The sequence below is a fragment of the Cebus imitator genome, unplaced genomic scaffold, assembly GCF_001604975.1.
Source record: "Cebus imitator isolate Cc_AM_T3 unplaced genomic scaffold, Cebus_imitator-1.0 Scaffold147, whole genome shotgun sequence".
NCBI classification, from domain to species: Eukaryota; Metazoa; Chordata; class Mammalia; order Primates; family Cebidae; genus Cebus; species Cebus imitator.
The window spans coordinates 221,871-247,198 of record NW_016107462.1 but is presented as its reverse complement, the minus strand read 5'-3'; the positions used below and the strand labels follow the sequence as shown (position 1 = coordinate 247,198).

General features: G+C 43.5%; 1 protein-coding gene across 1 annotated transcript in view; it reads left to right on the top strand.

Moving 5' to 3' along the window:
- Positions 1-3,593: 3,593 nt before the first annotated feature.
- LRIG1 (leucine rich repeats and immunoglobulin like domains 1) overlaps positions 3,594-25,328 on the top strand; it is a 124,340-nt gene continuing 102,605 nt past the window's right edge. Inside the window, exon 1 of the mRNA XM_017542756.2 lies at positions 3,594-4,418. Coding sequence (XP_017398245.1) covers positions 4,201-4,418 — 218 coding nt within the window. The 5' untranslated portion in view covers positions 3,594-4,200. The remainder of the gene's footprint in view (positions 4,419-25,328) is intronic.

The window sequence follows — 25,328 nt, the reverse complement described above, 5'->3', positions numbered from 1 at the left end:
GATGGTTTTGCTCTTGTCACTCAGGCTGGAGTGCAATGGTGCAATCTTGGCTTATTGCAACCTCTGGCTCCTGTGTTCAAATGATTCCCCTGCCTCAGCCTCCCAAATAGCTGGGACTATGGGCACACACCACCACATCTGGCTAATTTTTGTATTTTTAGTAGAGATAAGGTTTCATTCACCATGTTGGCCAGGCTGGTCTGGAACTCCTGACCTCAGGTGATCCACCCACCTCGGCCTCCCAAAGTGCTGGGATTACAGCCACTACGCCTGTCCCCTTGTTTTCTATTTGAGAAAACAGAAGCTCCAAGAGAGGTTTCATGGGTAACATGGCCAAAGTTTTCATGGATAACAAGGCCTGGCTGGAACCCAGCTCTCCTGAATGGTGCCCTGGTGCTCTTTTAATGTACTGAACATAGTGTAAAATCTCATCTAACATAAAGAAAGCACCTCTGTATCTCAGCATTCTTTAAGACCACTAACGACCACCACCTAGAACTGTAGCAAATTGGCACAAATTCAGTCCCCAGGAAGTTGTGTTTTAAAAAAAAATCCTTATGGTTAACTTTTCTTGTTATTTTGTTATTTGCTTCTCTCCTCAATAGATTTCAGGCTATTTAGATTTTGGGTTCCTCTCTTGAGCAGTGAGTGTAGAATGATTAACTATGGCTTCTGTAGTCAAGAGAGACCTGCAGAGATTCTCACTGGGGATTTGATTCCATGCTATCCCTGGGGCAGATTAGAATGAACTGGAAAATCTATAATCCCTGGATGATTCATTCAAGGAATAAGCATTTAAAATGATGAAAATTGCAGTGTGAGGAAAATAAGGACCTAGAGTACCCAAATCAACTGTTGCTCTGTGCTGAATGGACCAAGACTTGCACTTTTCTAAGGAGGGACATAGATTCCCTTAGGCATTTGCCATTGTTGTTGTTGAGGTCTCCTTCATCTTAGGTGGTGACTGTAGGTGAATTCCCGCCTGAGCTGGATATCACTGCTCTCCAAGTTCACACTCTTATTGCAATCACAAGCAGGTTGCTAGTATGTGGGCAAACTTCCATACATGGTATGGGGAGCAGACATGACTTCATGCTTTGCTGTAGACGAGAGGAACTGCCAAGGCTCAGGCGCCCTGTCCCCCCAAGTGTGCCTCGGCTTTGGAATCCTTTTCTCTGGCTGCATGGTAGCCATACCGCAAGGGATGCTTTAGATTTGTGGGCACTCCCTCACCTTGTGGATTCTCTAAATTCTATCCTCCAGAATGCTGGGATTACAGAAAAGCATCTCACAAGTACATGCATACACATTTGAAAAAACATTTTACAAGAATTACCCATTTTATTGTACTAGAAATCCGACAAACCTGAAAGATAATTTTAGGTTAGCATCTCAAGAGATTCAATCAGCTCAATTCAATTTCACTGCATATGCTGTTTTATTCTGGGGTGGGGACAGGGAGGATCTGACAGTTTCATTTCAGGAAAGGGCTGTGGGTATTCTGCATTAAATTACTGTTTTGTGTTCTTTGGTCGTGAAAAACTTAAACCCTTACCTAGAGGCCTTCATAAATTTAGAATCTTTTAAATTCTGTTCTCCTTGCTTATTATTATTATTATAACCAAAAGGGATAGAACCAAGGGGCATGTTTCTCTTGTCCAGATGGAAGGTGTGTGTTTATGTGGATTACATATGAAACATAAAAGCTGGTGGAAGCTCTGGGTCAAATGGGTCAGGTGCAGCATTTTTCTGATAATATTTCTTGGGAATTAGATTTGAATTGATTTACCCACATATTCGAACACTGCTTTGGGCATCACTGCTGAGCTCATGCAAAATTAAAAAAGAAAAAAATGAGGCACCATTATCTGAGAGCACAATCAATCAGAAGGGCAAGGTGGAAAAAGGGGAGGAAGGGATAGGAAGATTACATTTTGGCTAAAGAAAAGAAGTGATCTTAAGGCTGAGGGGAAGTTTAATACATTTATTGCATCTCAATTAAAGCAAACCTCTTAGAGTGTGTCAAAAATGGAATAAACTCTATTTTTATTTATTTTTTTGCTTTTTTTCCCCTAAGGAACATCTTCTTCTCTCTACCTCCCACCCCACCCCACTTCCATAAAACACAACTCAGATTTAATGTTCTGGAGCAAATGTTTTTCGACAAACTTGACCTGCTTAATTTTCCTGACAACGTGCACAGTTATGTTGGTAATTTGCATACTATTGGGAAGGGATATGAGACACCAGCAAACTAAAATGCCCAGAAGGCAGCTATATGTTACAGTGCTAATCTTTTTCCTTTTTTCTCAATGTGTGTGTGTCTGTGTGTCTTCCTTAATGTTTCCATGTACTATCATAACACACAACTACTATGGTCTGACCTGTAAGAGCCAAAATAAGAAGCTTTGTAACTATTATTTCTCCTTTGACTCTTACGAGTACACTATGGCTTTTTGAAAATCATGTTACAAATGCTCTGATTAAAACAAAAACCCCAAAACAACAACTCCTTTATCAAAGGCTGGAGCATTTCTAGAAGTACCTTTCTACTGACTAGGGGCTGGAGAGGAAAGTGCACTTCCTTTTTTTTTTTCAAAGGAGTCTTGCGAAAGACCAGGCTGGAGTGCAGTGACATCTTTGCTCATTGCAGCGTCCACCTACTGGGTTCAAGCGACTCTCCAGCCTCAGCCTCCCAGGTAGCTGGAATTACAGGCGTCCGCCACCACACCTGGCTAATTTTTGTATTTTTCTTTTTTAGTACAGACGGGTACATGTTGGACAGCCTGGTCTCGAATTCCCCTCAGGTGATCCGCTCGCCTCGGCCTCCCAAAGTGTTGGGGTTACAGGCGTGAGCCACCACGCGCGACTGAGGGTGCACCTTTGAAACTAGGTTTCTGCAGCCCACATCCATTTTGGTAATCAAGGACATATTGCTGGATTTAAGACGTGAAGAACATGACAGGAGCAGATGCTCCAGGCTATTCGAGGAGGAAGGATGCCCCAGTCAGGAAGAAATGTGTTAAGTTTTAAACCTGTGTCTTCGCTCCTGGAAGGCACCTGGAAAATGGGCTCGGGTTTGCTCTGAATCTATGGTCCTGCCTGCAGCCTGAGGAAGAGGGAAAACGCCCTGGGGCCAGACAGCTCCAAAACGGGGGCGTTACCGGCTTAACTTTCTCTCCTCTTCTAGAGGCAGAGGGCTTGTCTTCACGCCTCCTTTTCCCAGCCCGCGTCCCAGTTCTCCAACAACCTGCGCGTCCCCTTTAAGAGGCGGGGGCCGTCCCTTCCTTTCTCCTCCCAGTCTCCCGCCCTTCACACCTTGGGTGGGAAAAGAGTGTGGGGGCGGAGTGGCCGGCGAAGCGGGAGGGGCGGGATCACAGCGAGCAGCCCAATGGCCTTCGAGGCTGGCCGCCGTGGACTCCGGCAGCCAATGAGCAGCAGGCGTCGGGGGGCGTGGCGTGGCGCTGTTGCAAAGCATCCAACGTGGGTCTGTTGGCGGCCGCGGGGCACGGAGCGCAGGGGGTGTGTGCGGGCGAGCGGCCGGGGGCGGGGTCTGGGGGACCGGCCGGGGCTGGGCCGCTGGGAGGCGGGCGGCGAGCGGCTGATTGTTCCGCCGCGAGGTCGGCTGAACTCTCGCTGCGCGGTAGAACCGTGCGGAACCCGAGGCTGCGCGCGCGCTCTCTGCCCGCGACGCGGGGCCCGCGAGGCGCACAGTGCCCTCTCAGCGCGAGGCCGGCCGCACGGTCCAGCCCAGGGTCTACGTTTTTGTGCTCCGAGCCGAGAGGAAGATGCCCGCCTGCGCCGAACTCGGGCTGCGAGGCTGAACGCTTCTTTTCGAGGCGCAGCGGCAGCACTGCCCTCGGCCGGTGTCGCTAGCGGCACTCGGCGTGCGCCGGGTGAACGAGAAGCGCAGACTGGGCACCCCTGCCTGGATCGGCGGAGTTCGCACCGAGCGCGGGTGGGCCGGCCGGCCCGGATGGGCGCGGAGTTCGCGGCCCCCGCCGGGTGCTACGGAGCGGCCGGGGCACCAGGGTCCCGCTGAGCGCCGGAGCCGCGGCCGCAGAGAGAACTTGAGCCGGGGGCCATGCCCCGGCGTGGAACCTAGAGCCGAGCGGAGCGCGCCGCGAGCCCGCCCGCGTCTGCGGCCGTCCGGGTCCTCACAGTCCCAGCGCTCGGAGTTCGCAGCGCGCTCCAGACAAGATGGCGCGGCCGGTCGGCGGAGCGGTCCGGGCCCCGCGCCGCTCGCCTTGCCTTCTCCTTCTCTGGCTGCTGCTGCTTCAGCTGGAGCCGGTGACCGCCGCGGCCGGCCCGCGGGCGCCCTGCGCGGCTGCCTGCACTTGCGCTGGGGACTCGCTGGACTGCGGCGGGCGCGGGCTGGCGGCGCCGCCCGGGGACCTGCCCTCCTGGACGCGGAGCCTGTGAGTGCCGCCCTTTCCGCCCTCCCAGCGCCTCGGGGCTCTGTCACTTCGGGACGGGGCGGCGGGGGTTTTGTACTCGGGGAGCTGGTGCGGACTGGGTTGTGTGTGTGGAATTGTGCGTGCTGGAAGATTGTCAGCTTGGGGTGACAGAGGGGAGACCCTGCGTGAGGATCCGGGAGAGAGGGCGTGCGAGAGAGCCTGGAGAAGAGCGTGCCGCGTGGGGTCTGGAGACCAGCGAGCGTGGGTCGTGGAGGTTTGGGGGTTAGCCAGCACGCGTCGTGAGGGCCATCTGGGGGTTAGTGAGTGGGAGTCTCGAGCTGAGTGTGTTTGCGGGTGGGTGGGTGGGAAACGTCTGGAGCAGAGTTTGAAGAAGTTTGTGCGGGGGTCTGTGGATGCATTTCCTTTTCCTCTCCTGTAATCCAACTCTTTGGTGTCTCAGCTCCTTGGTCTTCCAGTGGGTAGTGAATGAAGATGACTTTTGGTTCCAATCTTTCTTTTACATTATTTATTAGTAAGAGAGAGAGAGTAGCCGCCTCGTGATCCCTGAAGACCGTGGTGACCTGACTTGGCTCTCTGTGCGGGGCAGAAGGCAGCCTTCCGCCGAGTACCCCTGAGTTAGAGAACTTTGACAGTTCCTGGCGACCTGTGAGTGCTGGGAGTTTGTCCTTTTCCGCCTGGTTGGCATTTTACGGAACTGTGTTCCAGACCCTTCCTGTGTGTTCCCTGGGGCCCCATTGGGCTTGATGATCCAGTGGGGTGGGGGCCCACCCTCAAGAGTCTCTCCTCCATAAATGGTGCAAATGAGTTTTGGAGTAGTGCTGCTTCAGGAGAGGGTACCAGGCTCTTCGCTGATTTAAACAGTTTGTTTCATCAGAAAGAGACCCTTTTCTGTGCTGTCAGGATGTGGGTCTATTAGAACTTAGTGGGACACTTCTTTGAGGAGATTTGGTAGGAAAAAAGGCATTAGACGTCTGTAAACATGGTGGAATAGAATACCCTTCTTTTGCTTCTAAAAAATCTGGTCCATGAGTCAAATCTTGTTCAGTTATGGGTAATTAGCATCTCTGTAGAAGTGGTAGAGTAAAGGCCTAGCTTAAAATAGTCCACGTTTCAGTTGAATAATTGGACATTTTTCCTAGAACACAGGAAAGGCACAGCAGTAACCTCAGGCATGACTATGGCTGTTTTAAAAAGAGAAAACTACTGTCACAAGTTGTAACCAGCACCTGTGGCTTGATCCAGGAATATGTGGCCTGGGTTCTGACTGCCTTGAAGGGAAGAAAAGTTAATTCCTTTCTATGTAAAGACCCTGTACCTCTCAAAATGGAGCAAGAATCTTTCTTGGCCCGAGATACTGCTCCACGAACAAGTACAGAGTTCTGAAGACAACCAGGACCCTGTAGTTACAGTTAGGTTTTCAGTATCTGCTTCTACAGAATTCACTGAGTTAGAGGAAATCAGTGGTGGTAGGGTGGAGGCAGAGCTGTGTTAGGTACTGGGAGATAGAGCCCAGTATTGTCCTTCGGTAGGATCTTATTTAGTCTGGGGTATTGTGATTTTTCCCTTACATATGGTAGTTTTTTTGTTTTGTTTGTTTGTTTTTAAACAGAATCATGTGGGCAGAATCAAATTAACTTGTTAAGTGTTCACCTATTGGAAGAGTGACTCCCAATGCCATGTGTCAGTGGTATTGTGGGGAAGTCATTTAGTTCCACAGCAGTAACTTCCCAGAGAGGACAGGGTGTCCTCTTATTTGCACTTTCCTGTGGTCACAAGATCCACTTTGCCTTGCCCTTTAATTTTGGAGCAAACATACTGGTTATTTCTTTAGGCTTTCCGTTACCTAGGGGTGACATTTCACATGGGTAAATACCTTCAAAATTGAAGTCCTTCTCTTTTACTCACACATTTGATGATCAATAAATACCAACATGGGTATTCTGAGCATCAGTAGACTTTAGGATACTTGATTATGGTGTTAACTGATTAGACTTTAAGATACGAGCATTGATTTCTGGTTAGTATGTAGCAACACAGTGTGCAGTATGAAAAGGCTATCCTTTGAAAAATATTTGTGAAATGATCTTATTTGTGATTAAGGACAAATCAAGCAAATGTGTTCTTTTTTTCCTAGACTTCAGACTTCTGAATTTAAACCATTAGTCTCCATGAGTCTTATTCTGGAATTTCCATAGGAGTATTTATATGATTTATATTCCTGACTAAGATTCAGCAAGACTTTAGGGGAGAAAGTGTCTTTATATGATATAATGAAATACCATGTAGTTTCACCAGGTTTACACGCTCTAAACCCATGGTGTCTAGAAAGTGCTTTGAGCTAGTTTATAAACCCATGAACTAGATTTACTGCAGTTAGTTCAAACAACTTTTGGCTGTGGGTTTGAGATAGCATGGGACCTGTGGCTTTATGGGACCTTTTTTTTTTTTCTTTTGTAAACAGTGCATCTAATGTGGAAGTTGCTTCTAGGCCTAATATAAGAAAAGTAGAACTTTTAAATAGTGAATGTAAATGCAGTGTAAATAGAAGAAACAGAATGGAACTGATAATCGGTTCATTTCTGGGGCCTGAGGATAACTTACTCAGCACAATAACTTATAGTTGTAGTAGTCAAGCCATAATTTCAGTCTCCCAGCCCATTACGTAGGTGAGATTGGCATGGTCCAACTAGCACATTCATAAATAGCACCAAGCCACTGCCAAGCCTTATTCCAACTTCCCAGAACCTGAGAAGAAGTTGAACTTCTTAGAACTCAGATATTTGCTTTCTTTGAAATTATTTTTGAGAGCATGGCTTCAGAAGCTGTTTAAGAAATATAAAATACCGTTCACGTTAGACTCTTACCTGTGTCATAAATTTGAGCAGTGTTTAGTCACAAAATGTTGCTAGTTTAAACGTTCTGTGAACTGGGATTGGGATTAGGAAGGCAGGCGGGCCCTAGAGGAAGAACAAACCCTGATTTTTATTCTGAATGTGGAGCAAAGATGAGGGAGCATTCAAAAGCAAGGATATTCACAAAAGTATACCAAATGTAGTTGTCTTAAGACACATTAAGATGAGTTTATTGATTTGGATCTCTTTGTACTATATGTTTGCAATACCAAATCAGTTAACTTAAATCTGACCTTGCCAGTTTTGGCAAAGAAGTGGTGCCTATGATTACATTAGAAAATAAACACAAGTATGGTTGCCATTGTAGTTGTGAAGCAAAGAGGGCCTTTGTCTTTCAAATTTTACAGTTGTGCTGGAAGGCCCAGGTGTGCAGGGTATTGTGAATTAAGGGTTTGGAAAATACTTCCCATCCTGTTTATGCAAATTAGATTTAAAGTGCAGATCACCAAATTGTTCCAGAACCTAAACTGAGATTTACCTTTTTTTAAGTAGATTGTTGTATGGATGGTCCTGAAATACTTCTCTGTATCACTTAAACTCAACAGACTTTGAACATCTTCCAATTAGTGGGACAGGGAAAGGGTTGTTTGGAATAGGGAGCATTTTAAACCCAGGGTAATTGCCAAGAAGACAATCTGAAAGGTGCAAGGGCTCTTGGAGTTTCAGGGAACTTTAGCTTGAGCTCAGAGTCCTTTTCTCTTGCAACAAGTGTCTTACCTCTTGATGGGGGGAAATTTGTCTGTTGCTAGTTCTCTGACAACTTTTTTTTGAGTCAGGTGAGGTTTCTGGCAAATGATACTGGTTGCTGTGAGAAAAAGGCACACTGTTTAAGTCTTGCTGATATGAAATTATGGCCATAATGTCTACTTTTTGACTATTGCTAAAGTAGGAGGTGTACAGAGATCACCAGGGCCCAATGTGAATTAACTGTATTGGCACACAGTGTCCCTCTTGCCTTTAGGACATGTCAGAGCTGTTCCTGCCCAGCTTTTCAAGGGACTGTTTTAAAAAGTAGTGTGTTGTTTCTTTGCATAATTACATCTGGTTACTAGATTTCACAAACTTTGGACTTTTGAACATATTATTAGCAGTAATTCTTGGAACCATCTTTAGAAAGATGAAGAAACGTAAGTATAGTGTGATGAGAGCTGGTTCCTAGTGGATGTCCTCCTGTCCCATCTCTGCAGCTCTGCATGTGAGCAGAAAGCTTCCCTCCCTCCAGGGTTAATTACTTTGCCTGGGTTCTCCCTGCAGCTTTCCTGAGTCCACTGGGAGGGCCTCTGGCTGACCTTTCTCTCCCTCAGACACCATGATCACAATGAAAGGGACTCTCTGGCTTCTGCAGGGGTGTCTCCTTGGTGCAGACTCTTTTCAGCATCCTCTCTTTCAGGGTGGACAGGAATGCGGGAGAGAGCACTGGGGTTTTATGTGACTTAACAATGCACCTGGCCCAGTGCTGTGCACCTGCTAAAGCCCCGGAGGTTTGTTAGCTTGGAAGGCTGGGTGGAGGTTGTTTAAAATAGCCTATGATTATTTAAAAAGTAGCGTCCACAGGAGAGGGAAATCTAGAAGAGGGATTAATTGACTTGAAAGTTGCTGTAAGCAGTAAAGGATGTTGGTTGTACCAGAGTCTTTTTTCTTCTTTTTCTCATTTGTTTAAAACATAAAAGGGATTCCTCTGACCTACCCCATAGGTAGAAGGACTTTGAGTTTCACGAGCAAGCCTAACTTTCAATTCCTTTTGAATGAGCTATGTGACATTTACTCACTGGGGACTTTCCCCCTCCTCAGTGGCTGCAATTTGAAACTCTGGGGGTCTTTTAAAAGTGAACGGGACTCTGGGCCATGTTAATATTCAGAGCTGTTTACAATGGATGCAGTTTCAAAGGCTGAAGGCATTGTCTTGAGACAGGAGGGAGGAGGGGTGGAGGAAAAATTCCCAGGCAGGGAAGGGCAAATATCTAAAAATCTCCAATGTTTACCAGCCTGTGGGAAATTTAGGGACCGTTACTGTTATTTTTTTTTATAACTTGAGCATGACACTGAGCCACTAGGGTTCATTGCATCTAACTCGTAGCTTTAGTTCTTGTATGTCAATTGTGTGATTACCTTCTGCTTTTGTTTCAGGTTAAAGTGTGGAAATCTGTAAGAAACTCAGATCTTATGTCCTCTGCAAAGAAATAGAGGACTTTGAAGAGCAGAGGTTAAAATTTTTTTGATAGTTTGCCCCTGGGACCTGCATTTATGTTTTGCTTAGACAATTTTATATAGCCGAGCAATTTAGAAGAGCAGTCCCAGCTGACCAATTAATTGTCCGATTATGACTAGGACTGAGAGTACTTTTTGCTGAAGTACTTGATAACTGATCATTGTTATTAAGCAAAATGAATGGATCAATAAAGATTGCAGGAAAAAACTGCATTTTGTTGATGATCTAATTTCTAATTGAAAGTTGCCAATTTATGCCTTTTTTTTGGTAGGGGGTGGTGGGTATGCCTGTGAACTTTTCTTATACAAAGGCTTCTTGCTTTATATGTTCCTATATTTCCTATATTCTTATTTTTGTATAATTTAATATGTTATCTTTTTACCCAAGCACTTAATACGTAGTCTTTTGAAACACAAGTTATAACCTCAATCTGTTTATAGAAGTCATTCCATTTTTTAAACTGTTTCTCCATTACACTGGGTTTTATACTTTTCATTTCCTGCCTTTAGTTCTTTGTATCTTCTAAATGGGCGTTTGCTACCCAGCTGTCCCTAGTCTCCATTTGGGTTATTGACTGGGGGAGAGAATGGGTGAGGACAAAGCTTTTCTCACCTTTACTGTGTTAAATATGCAGGGGCTCTTGTCCCTGTGGTCACACCCAGCTCACACTCTTCGTTAAGGAATGGTGGTGAAGGGGTTGAAAGTTAATTCTCTGGTCCATTCCTGGCACCTCCAGTCTGCAGCTACATGTATGATTTTGGGCAAACCTCTTCATGTCTAAAAAAATAGAAAAATTCTGAATGTTATAGAAGCTATGAGGACAAAGTTAGATGATGCATGTATTTAATAGATTCCTCAACATGGGTCCCTCAACTTTATGATGATTCTGGAGCACAATTTGAAGGTTAAAGGCCTTAGTAGCTCCAATTTTCCTCCTGTTGCACAGCCAATCTCTCCAAGTCAGATTCCCTCTCTCCCCCTTCCCTCTCCCCTCCCCGTTCCTTCCTCCCTCCCTTGTTTCTTCCCTCCCTCCCCTCTTTCTCTTTGTCTCTCTCTTCTTCCCTCCCTCCCTCCCTCCCTCTCCTTCCTTCCTTCTTTCCCTCCCTCCCTCCCTCCTTCCTTCCTTAATTCCCTCCCTCCCTCCCTGTCTCTTTCCTTTCGACAGAGTCTCACTCTGTTGCCCAGGCTGGAGTACAGTGGTACGATCAAGACTCACTGCAGCCTCAATCTTGCAGACCCAAGCAATCCTCCCATCTCAGCCTAAGTAGCTGGGACTACAAGGCTCGGGCTACCACACCCAGCTTCCAAGAGGATTGCTGGTGACAAAGGCTTTCCTGGAAATGTTTACCTTTCTGCTCTGAAGGAGACTTTTGGGATGGGAAAATGACAGCCTTCTCCCATGAGTTTTGGTGATACCTGTGAAGCTGCCTTCTCCAATGGGTTTTTGGTGATGTGTATGAAGTGCCACAAGTGAACTTCACATACCCTTGGAAATCTCAGCCAAATAGGCAGGAAGCTATGAATAGTTGCAGCAGATTATATAATTAGCAAAAATTATTAAGGTATTTTATGAATCTATTCCAGTTGTACAAATAACTTTTATTTAGTATTATCCTTTTGGAAGGGAGGCAGGTATGGGAAGGCAGCAGGGAAGTGAGAGGCCCTTTAATCATTTTATCCGATTATTTCCCAGGATTTCATTGAAACTGAGCCCTACCAAGATGCAAGTAGCACCTCTCAGTCAATAGCTTGGAAAAATGCAGGTGTGCTATTCCAAACAGGGTTAAGTTACAGACTTTAGGGCTGGCTGAATCCTCACTCTACCCTCTTCTCTTTGGAAAACCTTGAGGGAGGAGGTGGGAGGACAGGAGACAATTGTGGAGTTGTATGCAGAGAACATTTTTCATTTGTTTCGGTCTGTTTGGAATTGCATGGTAATTTGGTAGGAGACACAGGCGGGGAACACAGGGTCATTTGAGGAATCTGGCAAGGATGCCACCTGAAAAGCCGTTTACTGTTTGCTATCACTTCTTGTGCACCTGTACCTGAGTTCCTTCCCCAGTGAATGGCCATGATTCACAGCCTTTCCCACATGAACGGCCACGATTGTTTGCGTCTTTATTACTATTTAATCTAGCACAACCGGTAAGGCCCATTGTGCGAACAACCAATCTGTTCATCTCTGCAAGTCCTAATACATTTTGGTTTCCTTATGAACCAGGATGCAGGTTCTAATTACTGCTTGTTCAGTTTGTTTTGGCAAAAGGTGACATTTAGAGGGTTTAAAGAAAGCATAGCCTGTCTCTTTTTAAGTGTTTTGCATTGATTAATTTTTGAACTTCTGTGGTGTACAGGTCTCTAATTTTTTATGATCTGCATTTTCAAGATCTCACATTAGGACGAAAATGAAGGAAATGAGTGAGGATCTCTCTTACAAGCAGAATTAGCTGGACATTGAGAAATATGAATATAATGCAGAGTTTTTTTCTTCTTTTTTTAGCTGATTAGAAAAAAAAAAACTCATTATTTTCTAAGATTCCTTTATGCAGCATTTAACAACTTCCCCCTCCCTGTTTTGCTCCTTATACCAATTTATAATTTGCCATTCAAATAATTTACTGCTTATCTTGGTCAAAGGCATACATTGCACTGATAAATTCCTTTCTCCCGGATTACCTACTTGATGTTAGCCCGTTAGATACAATGAGAAGGATTGAGCACTTCGGAGCTGCAAGATAGATAATCTTGTTGTAGTTTCAAATCTTGTAGTTCCAGTGCTCTTTGTTTGAAAGCCTTTGTCTCTTAAGCGTTAGCACTTTGGGCTGGATAACAAATTAACAGGCTGGGCTCTGCTTAGTGAAAACTTCCAACTGATTAGGAAGTAGGCTGTTGCAGATATAGCTTCTTTTTCTTGTGAGGTGATCTGAAATACATAGTTTTTAGAAAAAATTCTGAATTAAGGAAACATTTGATACACAGCCAGGTAGTTTAAATAAACTAACTCACTTCTGTTGCCATGGAGTGTTTTTTTCTTACCTTTTGATTATGGGGAAAGGTAAATATCTACACAAGTGGACAGAATAATGTAATGAACTCTAGGTACCTGTCTGTCACCCAGCTTCAACAATCATCAACTCATGGCCTGTCTTATTTGATCTGTTTCCCAATATGCTTCTGCCCCTCCATGTTATTTATTTATTTTTTTTTGGAAGTAAATCAAAGACATATCATTTCATCTGCAAATGTCTAGGTTGTTTTTTAAATTAACAGTTTATTGGAATATAATTTATATACCCTATTATTTACTATGGGGTGGTTTTAAGAAATTGGGAATTTTGAAAAAATTGACATTAATTTTAATTATGTTTTTCAAAAGGGAGTTTTGGTAAGCTGTATATTTACAGAATGTTTATTGGGCACATAATGTATGCTTTCTATATGTTCTCAAAATGCGGCTTGTTTTTTTTTTTTCTTTTCGTTTGTAGGAGGTGTTTAGCAAGCTCCCTTGTGCTAGTCCTTTGTTCAATTCTGATTAACCTTCCACTTTCTCCACATAACTCTTACTTGGGAAGTTTCTATCAAGCTATGAACTGTTGATTAGAATACATTAGTGAACAAATGTAATTAGAAATGGAATAGATCATTTAAAAAGTGATGTCCAGATACTGTTGTTTAGTAGAGGGATAATTAGCCATTGTTTGTAGTTTAGTCATGAGTCTGAATTGAGTTAACTATTGTTTACTTTGTAAGTCCTGACCCTCCAGCTGTGGCTCCTTGATGCTGCTTTAAATAGCGCTAGAAGCAGCCTGTAAGCCTCAAAAAGCAAAGAACTAGGTTCCTGCAACCCTCTGTGCTTGATTTAAACTTCACACAGATTTGAAAATGCTTTCTCCAAGTAGCTGTTGAATGGTTTGTTTTATTTTATAAAAGTCCATAGTTTAATTTCTCCACAGTTTGGTACTTTGTTGGTGAGGGTGGGGGGGGGGGTCCTTTAGAATGGATTTTGTTCTAGCTGGAGCTTCATTTAGGAATCTGAGTGGGAGTTACTAGTCCTCCAAACTTCACTCACTCTATCCTAGTGTTTGAAATGACTTCCATCTTCTATCTGTGAAAATCAAACTCCAGGTAGATTATGGAGTGTTCAGTGGCTTGTAAAGCTGTCCAACATGGTCAGGTTAAACTGATTGATCTCTGAAGCTTAATTACATTTATATGATATCCGATTAGTGAACATTTACCTTGGGTTCTCTGTTTAGAAAAGTGGAAGCACACTCCAGTGCATTTTTTTTAAAAAAATTGTGGGACAGAAAAGCTTAGTATTGAGAGACTTTGACTATAAAATTAAGTGCTGTTTTGCAAATCGGGAGAGCAGCGTTCTTTCATCTGGCTTCAGCAGTGTGGTACCTTGACCTAGCATCATGCCTCCATCTTAGTTTTTGTTTTATTTTTAATTAAGAAGAATTTTGCTCTGTGTCTGTGGTTTTCTCCCTCCACCTGGTCTGGTGTGAGTTTCTGGCACACAAGCTCCCAGTGCTTGCAAAACTTATAAACAGTCAGAAGAGCTCGTTGCTTCCAGGAAGTGGATTGTTGATGCAATGAAGTGATGGATGCAGAAGCTGCAGCTTGAAGGGAGCAGGGTTTCCTTCCATCTTGTAGGAGGGGAGATCCAGAAAGCAAGCGGACATGCACTGGAGTTACCAGGATCTGCCTCATCGCAAATTCCTCTGATGGTTTTCTCAGATTTGGAGTCTGTGTAGGACTCTTTGCTTTGGGTAGTTTGGCCTTATCCAGGGCTATGCTTTACCCAATAGAAAAATCAGAGACTCTTCTATGAAGATTTTTGTATTCTTTCACAAGTTCATTTGAAACCATAGTTAGAAATGATTAAATTATATTCAGTTCCTTACTATTCTAAAATGAAGATTGGCTGACCTTATTATTTACTTGGGGGAAACTTTAAGTGAAGTCTTGGTGCTCAGAACGTCTTTCTGGACAGAAAGGAGACCACATTTTCATGAAGTTTCTTAAAGGAGTGCTTGACCAAAAAGGCATAAAAATGATTGATTTGAGAGGAAAAAATTAATTTTCTTACAGTCACGAAAGTGAGAATGTGGTAGAATGGGAAACTAGCTCATGGCTGGGCCTCAGGAAACCTTGGGGTTTTGTCCCAGCTCCACCACTGATTGGCAGGCAGTGTGACCTTGGGCTGGTCACACCTAATTTCCTGTCTGTAAAAGAATGTATAACTTCTAAGACTCCTCATTTTTACATTCATGATTCTATTCTAATTGAATCAAAAAGGGAGTAAACTTACATTTCATTGGATGGTAAGAGTTAGTAAATTGATCTGTGTCTGGGATACTTAAACGTACTCTGTGTATGTGTGTGTATGAGAGAGAGAGGCAGACAGACGGACAGGGTCTCATTCTGTCACCCAGGTTGGAGTGCAGTGGAGCAACCATAGCTCACTATAGCCATGACCTCCTGGGCTCAAGTGAGCCTCCTCCATCAGTCTACTGAGTAGCTAGGACTACAGGCACATGCCACCGCACCTGGCTAGTTTTTAGTTTTTTTGTAAAGATGGGGTCTTGCTATGTTGCCCAGGCTGGTCTTGACCTCCTGGGCTCAAGTGATCCTCCCACCTTGGTCTCCCAAAGTGCTGGGATTACAGACATGAACTACCATGCTGGGCCAATATATGCTATTTATGAGCAAAATTCTCAGATGGATATCATAAGCAGCAAAGAGGAAAAAAGGGTGTGTGTGCGCAGAATCTCAATGGGGATCCTTTGTGAGCCTTTTGATGTTAATCGAGGAGTAGCAGATACTCCACAAAGAAACTAGTGCTTTCCTTCATTATTACCTCCTTTTCCCTTCTGTCCCAAAGAAAACTCGAAGCTGGTACAGATCCATTTTAGTCTTTTGAAGAACTTAGGGAAAAATTTAAAAACAGTCAAATAAATTACAGACATGTTTCTCAAAGTTTCATTTCTTAGGGCTACTGCAGGCAGCATCTTTCTCAAGCAGTCCTTCAATGAATACTTGGGATGAGTGAAGTTGTAAGTGATGCTGAGAAACTACCTTAAGGACTGGATGGGCCACCTGTCACATTCTGTAATCATGGTTATAGGAGGGCATCTACTCACTGCACTGCCTGTTATTTCTGGGCCAGCTTGCCATCCCTTTTACCAGGGAGATCTTTCATGTATCCCTTTCAAAGTGGAAACTCAGTCGATTAACATGTACAGCCTAGTGGCTTCTTTTTTTTTTTTTGAGACAGAATGTCACTCTGTCACCCAGGTTGGAGTGCAGTGGTGTGATTTCAGGTCACTGCAACCTCTGCCTTCCAGGTTCAAGTGGTTCTCCTGCCTCAGCCTGCCAAGTTGCTGGGATTACAGGCACCTGCCACCACGCTTGGCTAATTTTTTATTTTTTGTATATTTAGTAGAGACGGGGTTTCACCACATTGGCCAGGCTGCTTTCGAACTCGTGACCTCAAGTGATCCACCTGCCTTGGCCTCCCAAAGTGCTAGGATTACAGGCGTGAGCCACCACACCTGGCTGTGGCTTCTTATTCTAATTTTGAAGTCTGATTCTGTTTTTGGTCAAGTTCATATTAAATTTACCCATCTACCTAGGTTTGTATTGGTTTACTCTTGGTTACACACAGTTTTTGAAAATCTCGACAATTATGACAGTAACTGAACTCCTTAAAATGTTTATCATGGAGAATCTAGAAGCTTTTATTTTCTTTGTTCTGGATGTCTCCTTCCACGTGGAATTTGTTAGTGCCTTCAGTGGAAATTCTGAGGCTTTTGCACTCATTCTTTATCATGTAAATTTTCATAAGATGAAACTTTCAGATTTCTAAATTTTTATTTTTTATTCAGAACAAATTTAGAACAAATGCTTGGAATTTAGAGTTTTGTTTGGGGATACAGCTAAAATGCAATGAAGTTGGAGGCACTGTTAGTGGTTTGGAACTTCTTGACAGAAGTTTAGCAACAATTAGGTACCACTTTAGGAATAAAGAGTCCAAAAAACTAGACTTTACAAAAAAAATTCTCCCTTTCAGACCCAAAGATGACCTTTTTCCATTGTGCTTTCTGAGATCAAAACAGTCCAAATGATCTTCCCACCCATCCATGAGCCTCCTGTGTCAGTGTCTCACACACTCCCTTGTTATTCACTTGGTCTCGTTCTGGTGAATTTGTTATTTACATCTTGTCCTCTCCCGGAGGAATCTGAGTCTATCTGATTAGGTAACTTTTTAAAACACATCTCTATTGTGTGTGTGTCTGATTCTGACTTCTCTCCACTTAGACTTGAAAGTAGCAGATCACTCAATTTCATGTACCCAGGAATCCCTTGATAACTATTTTTTTGTTGCCTTACCAGTTTCTGTCTTGGAGCTTGGTACATTCTTTCAGGGGAGAACAGATCCCCACTTTCATTGTTTCTCTAAGGGGTTCTGAGATTTACCCCTGAAGTGTAGTTGTTCCTGATTGGCCTGTGTGGAGGACTTCATAGGAGTGTTTTTGGAATTTAAATATAAGGAGTAAAAGGCCATTTCCTTTGTGCTGAGTATCTGTTTTCTCCTCTGGAGCCAGCAGCCACTTTCTTCAATTGCTGTTGTTTCTTGCAGTGTGGCCCCTCAATGAGAAGTCATAGCTTGTGGTTTGTCTGATTTTATATGTCAGAACTTTTGGAGAGAATATTTGACCTAAAACAAAAATTATGGATGGTCCTTTCTTCCTTGCCTATTTCTCCTTATTTTTTACTTTCTGCTTGAGAACCACTTCAAAGAATCAGATGTGTTGGTGCCAGATGCCGTGGAGTTATTGTTAGAAGAATTTGGAAATATAATTGAAAACAAACTTTGTTGAGCAAAGCAGATCTAGGCGAGTTCTTACTTTGAGGGCGAAGGGAATTCCAAGTTTTTCCTCTATTTGGAGCTGATGTCTCAGAACACTTGTTCTGTGAGATGAATCATCTGTGAATTCTACATCTGGGAGTTATATATTGGGAAATGGCATTCTTTTTAAATGTAGAAGAAACACAAAAGCTTAAAGTTACAGTGTAGTTGGAAAAATCTAGTCAGAGTTTAAAATATTAGCATTGAGGTGAAATTGGCAGAATGGTTGGACATGAGGCTGTGATACCTAAAATAGCCATGTCCATACATGGGAAACAGTGTGATAGCCACACTTACTTATTGGTACACTTTTCCTTTGTTTTGAGACATTTTAAAAAATGTCATAAACATCAGCTAATTAGAATCATTAGTTGTATCAAATGTGACTTGAGAATCAGAATTTATTTAAGCATTTGTCTTGAGCTCTTTAAATAAGTTCAGGCACCTTGCTCACCAGTGAAAAGCTCAGAGCAGTGCAGTGTTTCAGGGTCTTCAGGGGAAGATAACGTGTGTCCTTGTCTTCTCAGAGTCCTGCTTTCCAGGTGTCTAGTTACGAGGGGCCGTGGCTGTGGGGATGCAGCAGCCGTGCTGTTATGTGGCCCAGTGGTAAGAGGCAGCTCTGGGGCCTGGCTGCCTGGGTGACCTTAACTATTTACTCCACCTCAGTTTCCTTTTCTGTATAATGGGAACAATTGTAGTGCCGACTTCACTAAGCTTGTCATGAGGAAAAAAATGAAATATCTAAAACTGGGCCTCACAAGCAGAAGCTTGAGGAAGGTTAGCTATAATATTATTATTGTAACTATCAAATAATAGCAATGTACCTTTCTGCAGCAAGATATGTCTGTGTTAACTCATCATCACCATCTTAACTCTATGAAAAATATTGTCTCTGTTGTATACATGAGGCCCAGAGTAGTTGAATGACTTGTTCAGGGTCTAGCAGCTGCCGGAGTTAGAACTTAGACCTGCATGTACATATTTAGAAGAAAATATGGTAAGAGTAGCACTGCCTTCTTTCTTGCCTTTGACGTCTCTGAATTCGTGGAGGTGAGCGATTGGTCTTTGGTGGCTTGAAGCACCTGGTGTAGTTCTGACCGTACAGCTGGTGCTCTATACGTGGTGTCTTGAATGTGATCTTGAAGAGCGTGCTTCTTCTTTGGTAGGCGGGTGTGTCAAATCCATTTTTGGTTTGCCTCTTCGGTAAAGGGGGTGGTAACATGCACATATGTTTTGCCATCTGTTGTTTATTGTTTCTGTTACGTTGTGGTTTATGTTTCTGTTCCATGTTCCTTTGGTTTCTGGAGCAACTGCGAATATTATATGCTTGGGGATCAAAAAAAGTAAACTATTTATAAACAGTAAAGTATCCTTGGGTTTGGAAAGTGTTTTTCTCAAATGCGTGTATATTTATTGGCTTTATTATCATCTCACTGATGTATCGTTAGATAATTTGCAGATCGAGACACATCTAAAAGATGGGCGAGTCATGGTCCAGCCTTGAGTAACCAGCTCACAGACAGCCTTAGTGATGAGGCCCTGGTGTTAACACTAACCCAAGTGGTGTATTTTTAACTCAAGAACATATAAACAGTTTAGCCTGCTGATGGAGTTTGTGTACCGCCTGACATCTTTGGCATGCCTTGGATTTGTGGCGCTGTAGGATGTACGTAGTCCTGGGAGAGTGCTGTGGCCATCAGCGACTCACTGCCTCCACCCTTCATTCAAAAGAAAAGGAATGCAGCAGCGAGATGGAAGGAGAAGTGTGGAATTTATCAATAATTTTATATGATGATATTTCCTTTTTTTTTTTTGAGAGTGTTAATCTGTCACCCAGGCTGGAGTACAGTGGTGCGATCTCTACTCACTGGAACCTTTGCCTTGCCAGTTCAAGCAATTCTCCTACTTCAGCCTCCCGAGTAGCTGGGACTTCAGGTGTGCACCGCCATGCCTGGCTAATTTTTGTATTTCTAGCCGGTAGAGACAGAGTTTCATTATGTTGCTTAGGCCGGTCTCGAACACATGGGCTCAAGTGATTGCTGGCTTCGGCCTCCCAAAATGCTGGAATTACAGGTGTGAGTCACCATGCATGGCCTGTAGGATAAATTTTATGTCACACTTTTCTGTCATATCTATTTCACTGTGTTACGCAGACTTTAGGGGGAGTAGAGAGCTTTTTACTCACATCTGTTTGCAACCCCTCACCCCCAGCTGTAGGGGTCTTTGCAGAGTCACAAATTGGAGCACATGAATTCCATTGCTTAAAGCTGATACTTTCCACCTGCCTCTTCTCACACCTCTTATCTGGCTCCACCTGCCCTGGCCACCACATGGGGCTTTTTTTTTTTTTTTTTAAAGACTTTTTTTTTTCCCCCTGTACTGCTGTGTCCCATGTCCCTCACCCACCATTTCCTTTGTCTGGAGAATGATTCTTTTTGCTTTCCCTTACAAATTCCTGTTCATCTGTCTTAAACGTTTCTCCCTATAGAAACCATTGCTGACATTCCCTTTGAGTTAAATTCCCATTGTGAGGATTCTGCAGTGCTATGTACAGAAGTTTTGTGTGAATATTTGATTCATTTCTGACTGCCCCATTAGTCTATAAGCTCCCTGAATCCACCATTATATTCCCAGAATCTAGTGTGAAGCCTGTGATACATCAAATGCTCATGACAGATATCAGTATAGATAGTGGCATTCATTCTATAGAATCCTATACCTACTATGGAAATACTTCTGCCAGAGAGTAGAATAATTTAGGCCTCCCAGGCTTCACTGTCTGTGTATTTCCTGAATACGCCTTGCCTGTTTGGTAGCTTCCTATACCCCTCACCACCCTCCACCAAAGTCTCTAAGTGTTCAGAAACTTAGAATGGAAAGGAAGGAGCAGCAAATAGAACCGAAGTTGAAAACTGTGACAGGCTGTTTACCTGCCACATTTAGAATTGGTGGTCTTTTTAGTCCCTCTGAATTTTGGAGAAGTCCCATATGCAAGAATTGTCACTGAAGTGGCTTTGTAGTTTAAGCAGTGCACTGTCCCCACACGGGGTCCTTGGGTGCTGCATCCCTGCTGGATTGCTGGTGGCTGTCCTTGGCAGGTGGGCCAGGCTCAGCCGCTCTCCTCTGTGTTGCGTTTGGCGAGGGAGCCCGCGGTGCCCTTCCCAGCTGTTGACATGGTCTCTCATCTGCTCTTTTGCTGGAGCCGAGTTTTGGAGCCTGCTTTTCCAGAGTTGACACTGCAGGGGAGGGTGGCTTCTTCCATAGACCGAAGCTGTCTAGACACCCTTCCCCTTGTGGTTATTTTGCTCAGTTTATGCTGAGCCCTCGCCAGGCAGCTGGTTTTGGTTGCTTGAGCTCTTAGTTACTTTACTTGAGCCTCTGCTTTGACAAGAAGGATGACCAGGCCAAGGTAACTTTTCTCCCTCTTTGCTGCTGGCAGAGAGAAAGATTGCTTTCCTTGACCAGAGGGAGCTGTAATAACACTAAGGACAGTTTGCCCTGCCCTCTGTGGACCCAGCCCGAGTAACTACGTAAATTGATAGAAGCCTCTATGGCAGGAGACTTCAGGCAGATACACTTCTCAGTCTGGCCCTTTTCAGCATGGACCACAGACGTGAGACGTTGGCCTCCACCCCATCCTCAGACACGCAGGATCTCCATTTGTGGCAGAGGAAGCACTGCTAACACAGCTCGCACAACTTCTCTCTGGGCAGTCTCCCAGGCGTGCTAGCAAGGAGCAGTGGGAAGCTGTGTTCTGCTGGGTGAGCTCGGCCTCACGCATTTCTTTTAATGGTATCGAGGTCTTGGACTGTGACGCTGTAGGGAAGCCTTTTGTCCCTAGTGAGCTAGTCTAGGCAGATTACTCTGCTGGTGGTTGTAGGGGGGGTGCTGGAGGGGCTGCTATTGACCTGTTAGCTCAGTTACTATGTTTTTATTACTTTTGATTTTCTGGTGACATATGTTAGGCATTTATTGAATAAAGAAGAAAGTACAAAAGAAAAAAGAACTGATTTCATTATCCAGTGATAAAATTATTATCATTTTAGTGTATACATTTCGAGTAGTGTCTGAAGCTGAATACCTATTTCAGTTACATTTTAAAGACTCAATATCATGAATATTTTCCCTGACTTTTAACAGTTTTAAAAATATGCTTTAATATTCTATAATGAATTATTACAAAACTTACTATAAAACTCATAAAATTTCCCTGATATTGGGTATTTAGGCTTTTTGCTAAGCTTTGTTAGACATCCTTATGCATAAATGTTTAACCATTTTGTTTTCCTTAGGATGAATTACTCAATCCAAATAGCCCTGAGAATGCAGATTTTTAATGCTTTCGGTACCACTGCCTCTAAGAAAGAAGCTGCCAACTTACCTGTGAACTTATGCTTGTCCCACACCCTCCCTCACAAACATTAAATGCTGTTTATTTCTGTCATCATGTACCAGTTTAATGGATGGAAGTTGCCTCAGATTATTTTAATCTGCATTTCTTTGGATGATGTACTCTCAGATATTTCATAGGGTACTCACAGATATTTCCTTTTTGAGTTTCCATCCTCTTTTGATGCTCAGCCCAGTAAATCATCTGCTGTCCTCAACTGTGGACTTTGGGCTTGAGCACAGTACATCTCTTTGGTACTAGAGAAGCTGTGTTTCTGAGAGAGCACAGGTGTAATTGCATAGAAAACTGTGCTCTCAGCGGGCGGGTCACACACTTTGAACCAGGACATGTTTTTGGGTTCTTCTTAAACTGGTGTGGACTGTGTGTTCTGGAGGGGACTGTTGAAGTGGCTCTGTGGATCCTGCACAGCGGCAGCCCTCTGCAGAGCCAGCATGCCTGTGCCCAGGCTGCCCTGTCTGGCCAGGGTGCCTGGTACCTACAGCTGGTAGGAATCAGTGCAAATTAGCATGGCTGAGAACCTTTCAGGAACAGCTTCCAGCAAATGGAAATTATTTTAAAACAAATTGATGTGGTTTTTCTGTCAAACCTACTTGGAGCATAAACAAGGTTGAATTGTAAGCTGCTTCCCTTCTGCAAGCGAGCCCATGTTTAGAATGTGGCTTTCAGCAAAGTAAACATGGTCTCGAAAGTGAGTTGTCATTGTGTGTGTGTGATTTGAAAAGTAAAAGTAGTGCACTGAACCAGCATTCTCATAGATAATTGTGATAAGAGTTTCAGACCATCCCTTCTTGTTTGTCTTCCTGCCACAAAGATCACTACTTCCTGTAAAGGTTTTAAAAGTAAGGAGTAATTTGGTATTGAAAGGCTTAAGGGAAAGAAATGCCAGGTCAATTTCTGTGGTGAGAGAAGCATTTTAATTTTGCCCGTTTGCCATGGGGAGTATCAAAAACATCTTGTGAAACACTTAACTCGTGTGCGTGTGCGTGTGCGTGTGCATGTGAGTGTGTGTGTGTATACATACACCCTCTGGTCTGTGCATCTTTGAATTTTCTGCCAATTTCCAGGTGGTTCCCCCTACCCTAGGGACAATGCCGGCTTTATTAAATTGGCCACAGCCTACCTAGAAGGTGAAACAATGCTTTTAATGTTCTGATTATATATTAATGAACAACCAGGCCAAGGGGCACTTGCCAAAAAAGCTACAAAGTGAGAAAGCCACCAATATCAGAGTGAACTTTGCACTCTGAAAGTGTGAATGATGTTGGGTGAAAGAGTTTATGGCATGAGGGTAGCAACTGGAATCTCTTTGATGTTGTGTAGCATCTTGGCCCCATTAGACTTTGGGCCCTCCTGGTTAACTGCACCTTTGCTGGCGAGGGCAGTGCTGAGGTGTGGTCTGAGATGTAGAGGGACCTCAGCCCCAGAGGACCAGCATACCTGTGCTATGCAGGGGACCATTGGCTATTTATATCTGTTTTCAATCAACTTCAACAAATTTTAATCTAACACTGAAACATATAGTCTCACACCCCCACCCTCCCAGCTTTTACTCTGGAGGGACTTTCCTGAAATCGTGTGCTATTATTCTCAAATCCGTCAGCCCCAATCACAGAAAAGGGTTATATCCTAATCTTAATCTAACTAATTAATTCTCTCCTCGTTGTGGTGACATTTCCTCCTGCCTTCTGGCTTGGTCTTAATTTTTGAATGACTGGCCACTGGGAACCCTGCTTTCCACAGCCTTATTAAATAATTTCTCAAAGGAAGAAAAGAAATGCTCTTTCAAAATGCGAAGAATTTGTTTTCTGTGGGAGGGTAAACTCTAGCGGATATTTTCTGCACCTGCTGGACTCATGGGCAGGGCTCAGGAGTAAGTACAGGACAATTTGGGAAGCACAAAGAAGCTGATTGGGTGTTCATTTATCTCCTAGCACGTAGAGGAGCAGTTATTTCTGCATATCTATGGTGTAGAAATATCTAGGTGGCATTTTCAGCCTGGAATTCTGAGAGCCTGCCAAGGCAGGCAACAGGACTTTTAAAAAATATAACAGCTTTATTGAGATGTGATTCAAATACCACAAAACTCATCGTTTTAAATGATAGGATTCTGGGTTTTTAGTATGTTCATAGAGTTGTGCAACTACTAATAATCTAGAACTTTTTCATCACCCCAAAATAAAACCCTGTACCCATCAGCACCCCCTGGCAACACCTACTTTCTGTCTCTATGGATTTGTCTGTTCTGGACATTTCATATAAACAGAATCATGCAGTATGTGGCCTTTTCTTTTACTTATTTATTTAGTACAGTGTTTTCATGATTCTTCCAGATTGTAGCAGGTATCAGCACTTCATTAATTTTTATGGCTGAAGAATGCTCCCATCCTGAGGCAACATCGTATTTTCTTTATCCATAGTTGATGGACACTGTTTATTTCTGCTTTTTGGCTGTAATGAACAATGCTGCTGTGAACATTTGTGCATGCGTTTTTGTGGTGAATATGTTTTCACTTGAGTGTATAACTTGGGCATATACGTAGAAATGGAATTACTGGGTCATATGGCAATTCTGTGTTTAACTTTTTGAGGAACTGCTAAACTGTTTCCTGAGCGGCTGTGTGGACCATATGGCACTTCCACCCACAAGGTATGAAAGTTCCCACTTCTGCACAGCCCCACCAGCACTTGCTGTTACCTGAGTTTTAAACTTTTAGCCATCCTAGTGGATGTGTTGTATCTTGTTGTGGTTTTGATTTGCATTTTCCTAATGACTAATGACACTGAGCATCTTTTCATGTGCTTATTGACCATTTGTGTATCTTTGGAGAAATGTCTATTCAGGTTCTTTGCCTGTATTTTAATTGGGTCATTTGTCTTTTTATTGCTCAGTGGTAAGCAGAGCATGTTTAGAAAGTACAATTTCAAACAGCTTGGGGTATTCCCCTGGTAGTGTGCTTTGTCTGTCTTCCTCAGGTGAGAAGAATTTTTATTTTTAAGACTTTTAAGATCTTCAGGTAGAAGTGTAATGGACATTACTTACCTGATAACTTGTCCCGGTTTGGAAGCTCGACAGAAGAAGAAAATGTGGCAGGAAAGAGCACTGGTTCTTCTTGCAGTGAATCCAGACTGCAGACACTCTAGGGGAGCTTATTACATAGTGTCAGTAGGAGAATAGGAGAATTTGCTGTCCTGTAACCTAAGGAAATGGGCAGTGCACATGCATCTGTGGAAGAGCCTGACCGTTTTCTCTGCATTTCCTCTGTTCCAGGGCAGGCCTGCTTTGCCCATGGAGCTTTGCAGCTATAAATTAGACAGAAGTGCAGTATTGAGGCTGTCCAAGTGCAGGGAGGGTAATTGCTCTGGACAGGTTTACAATAGGGAGGTGTGAAGTGCTTGGTGGAGACCAGAAGCTGGGGGAAGGGAGGATGTATTGAACTTGAGCGGCTGCAGGGTGGTGGGCTGA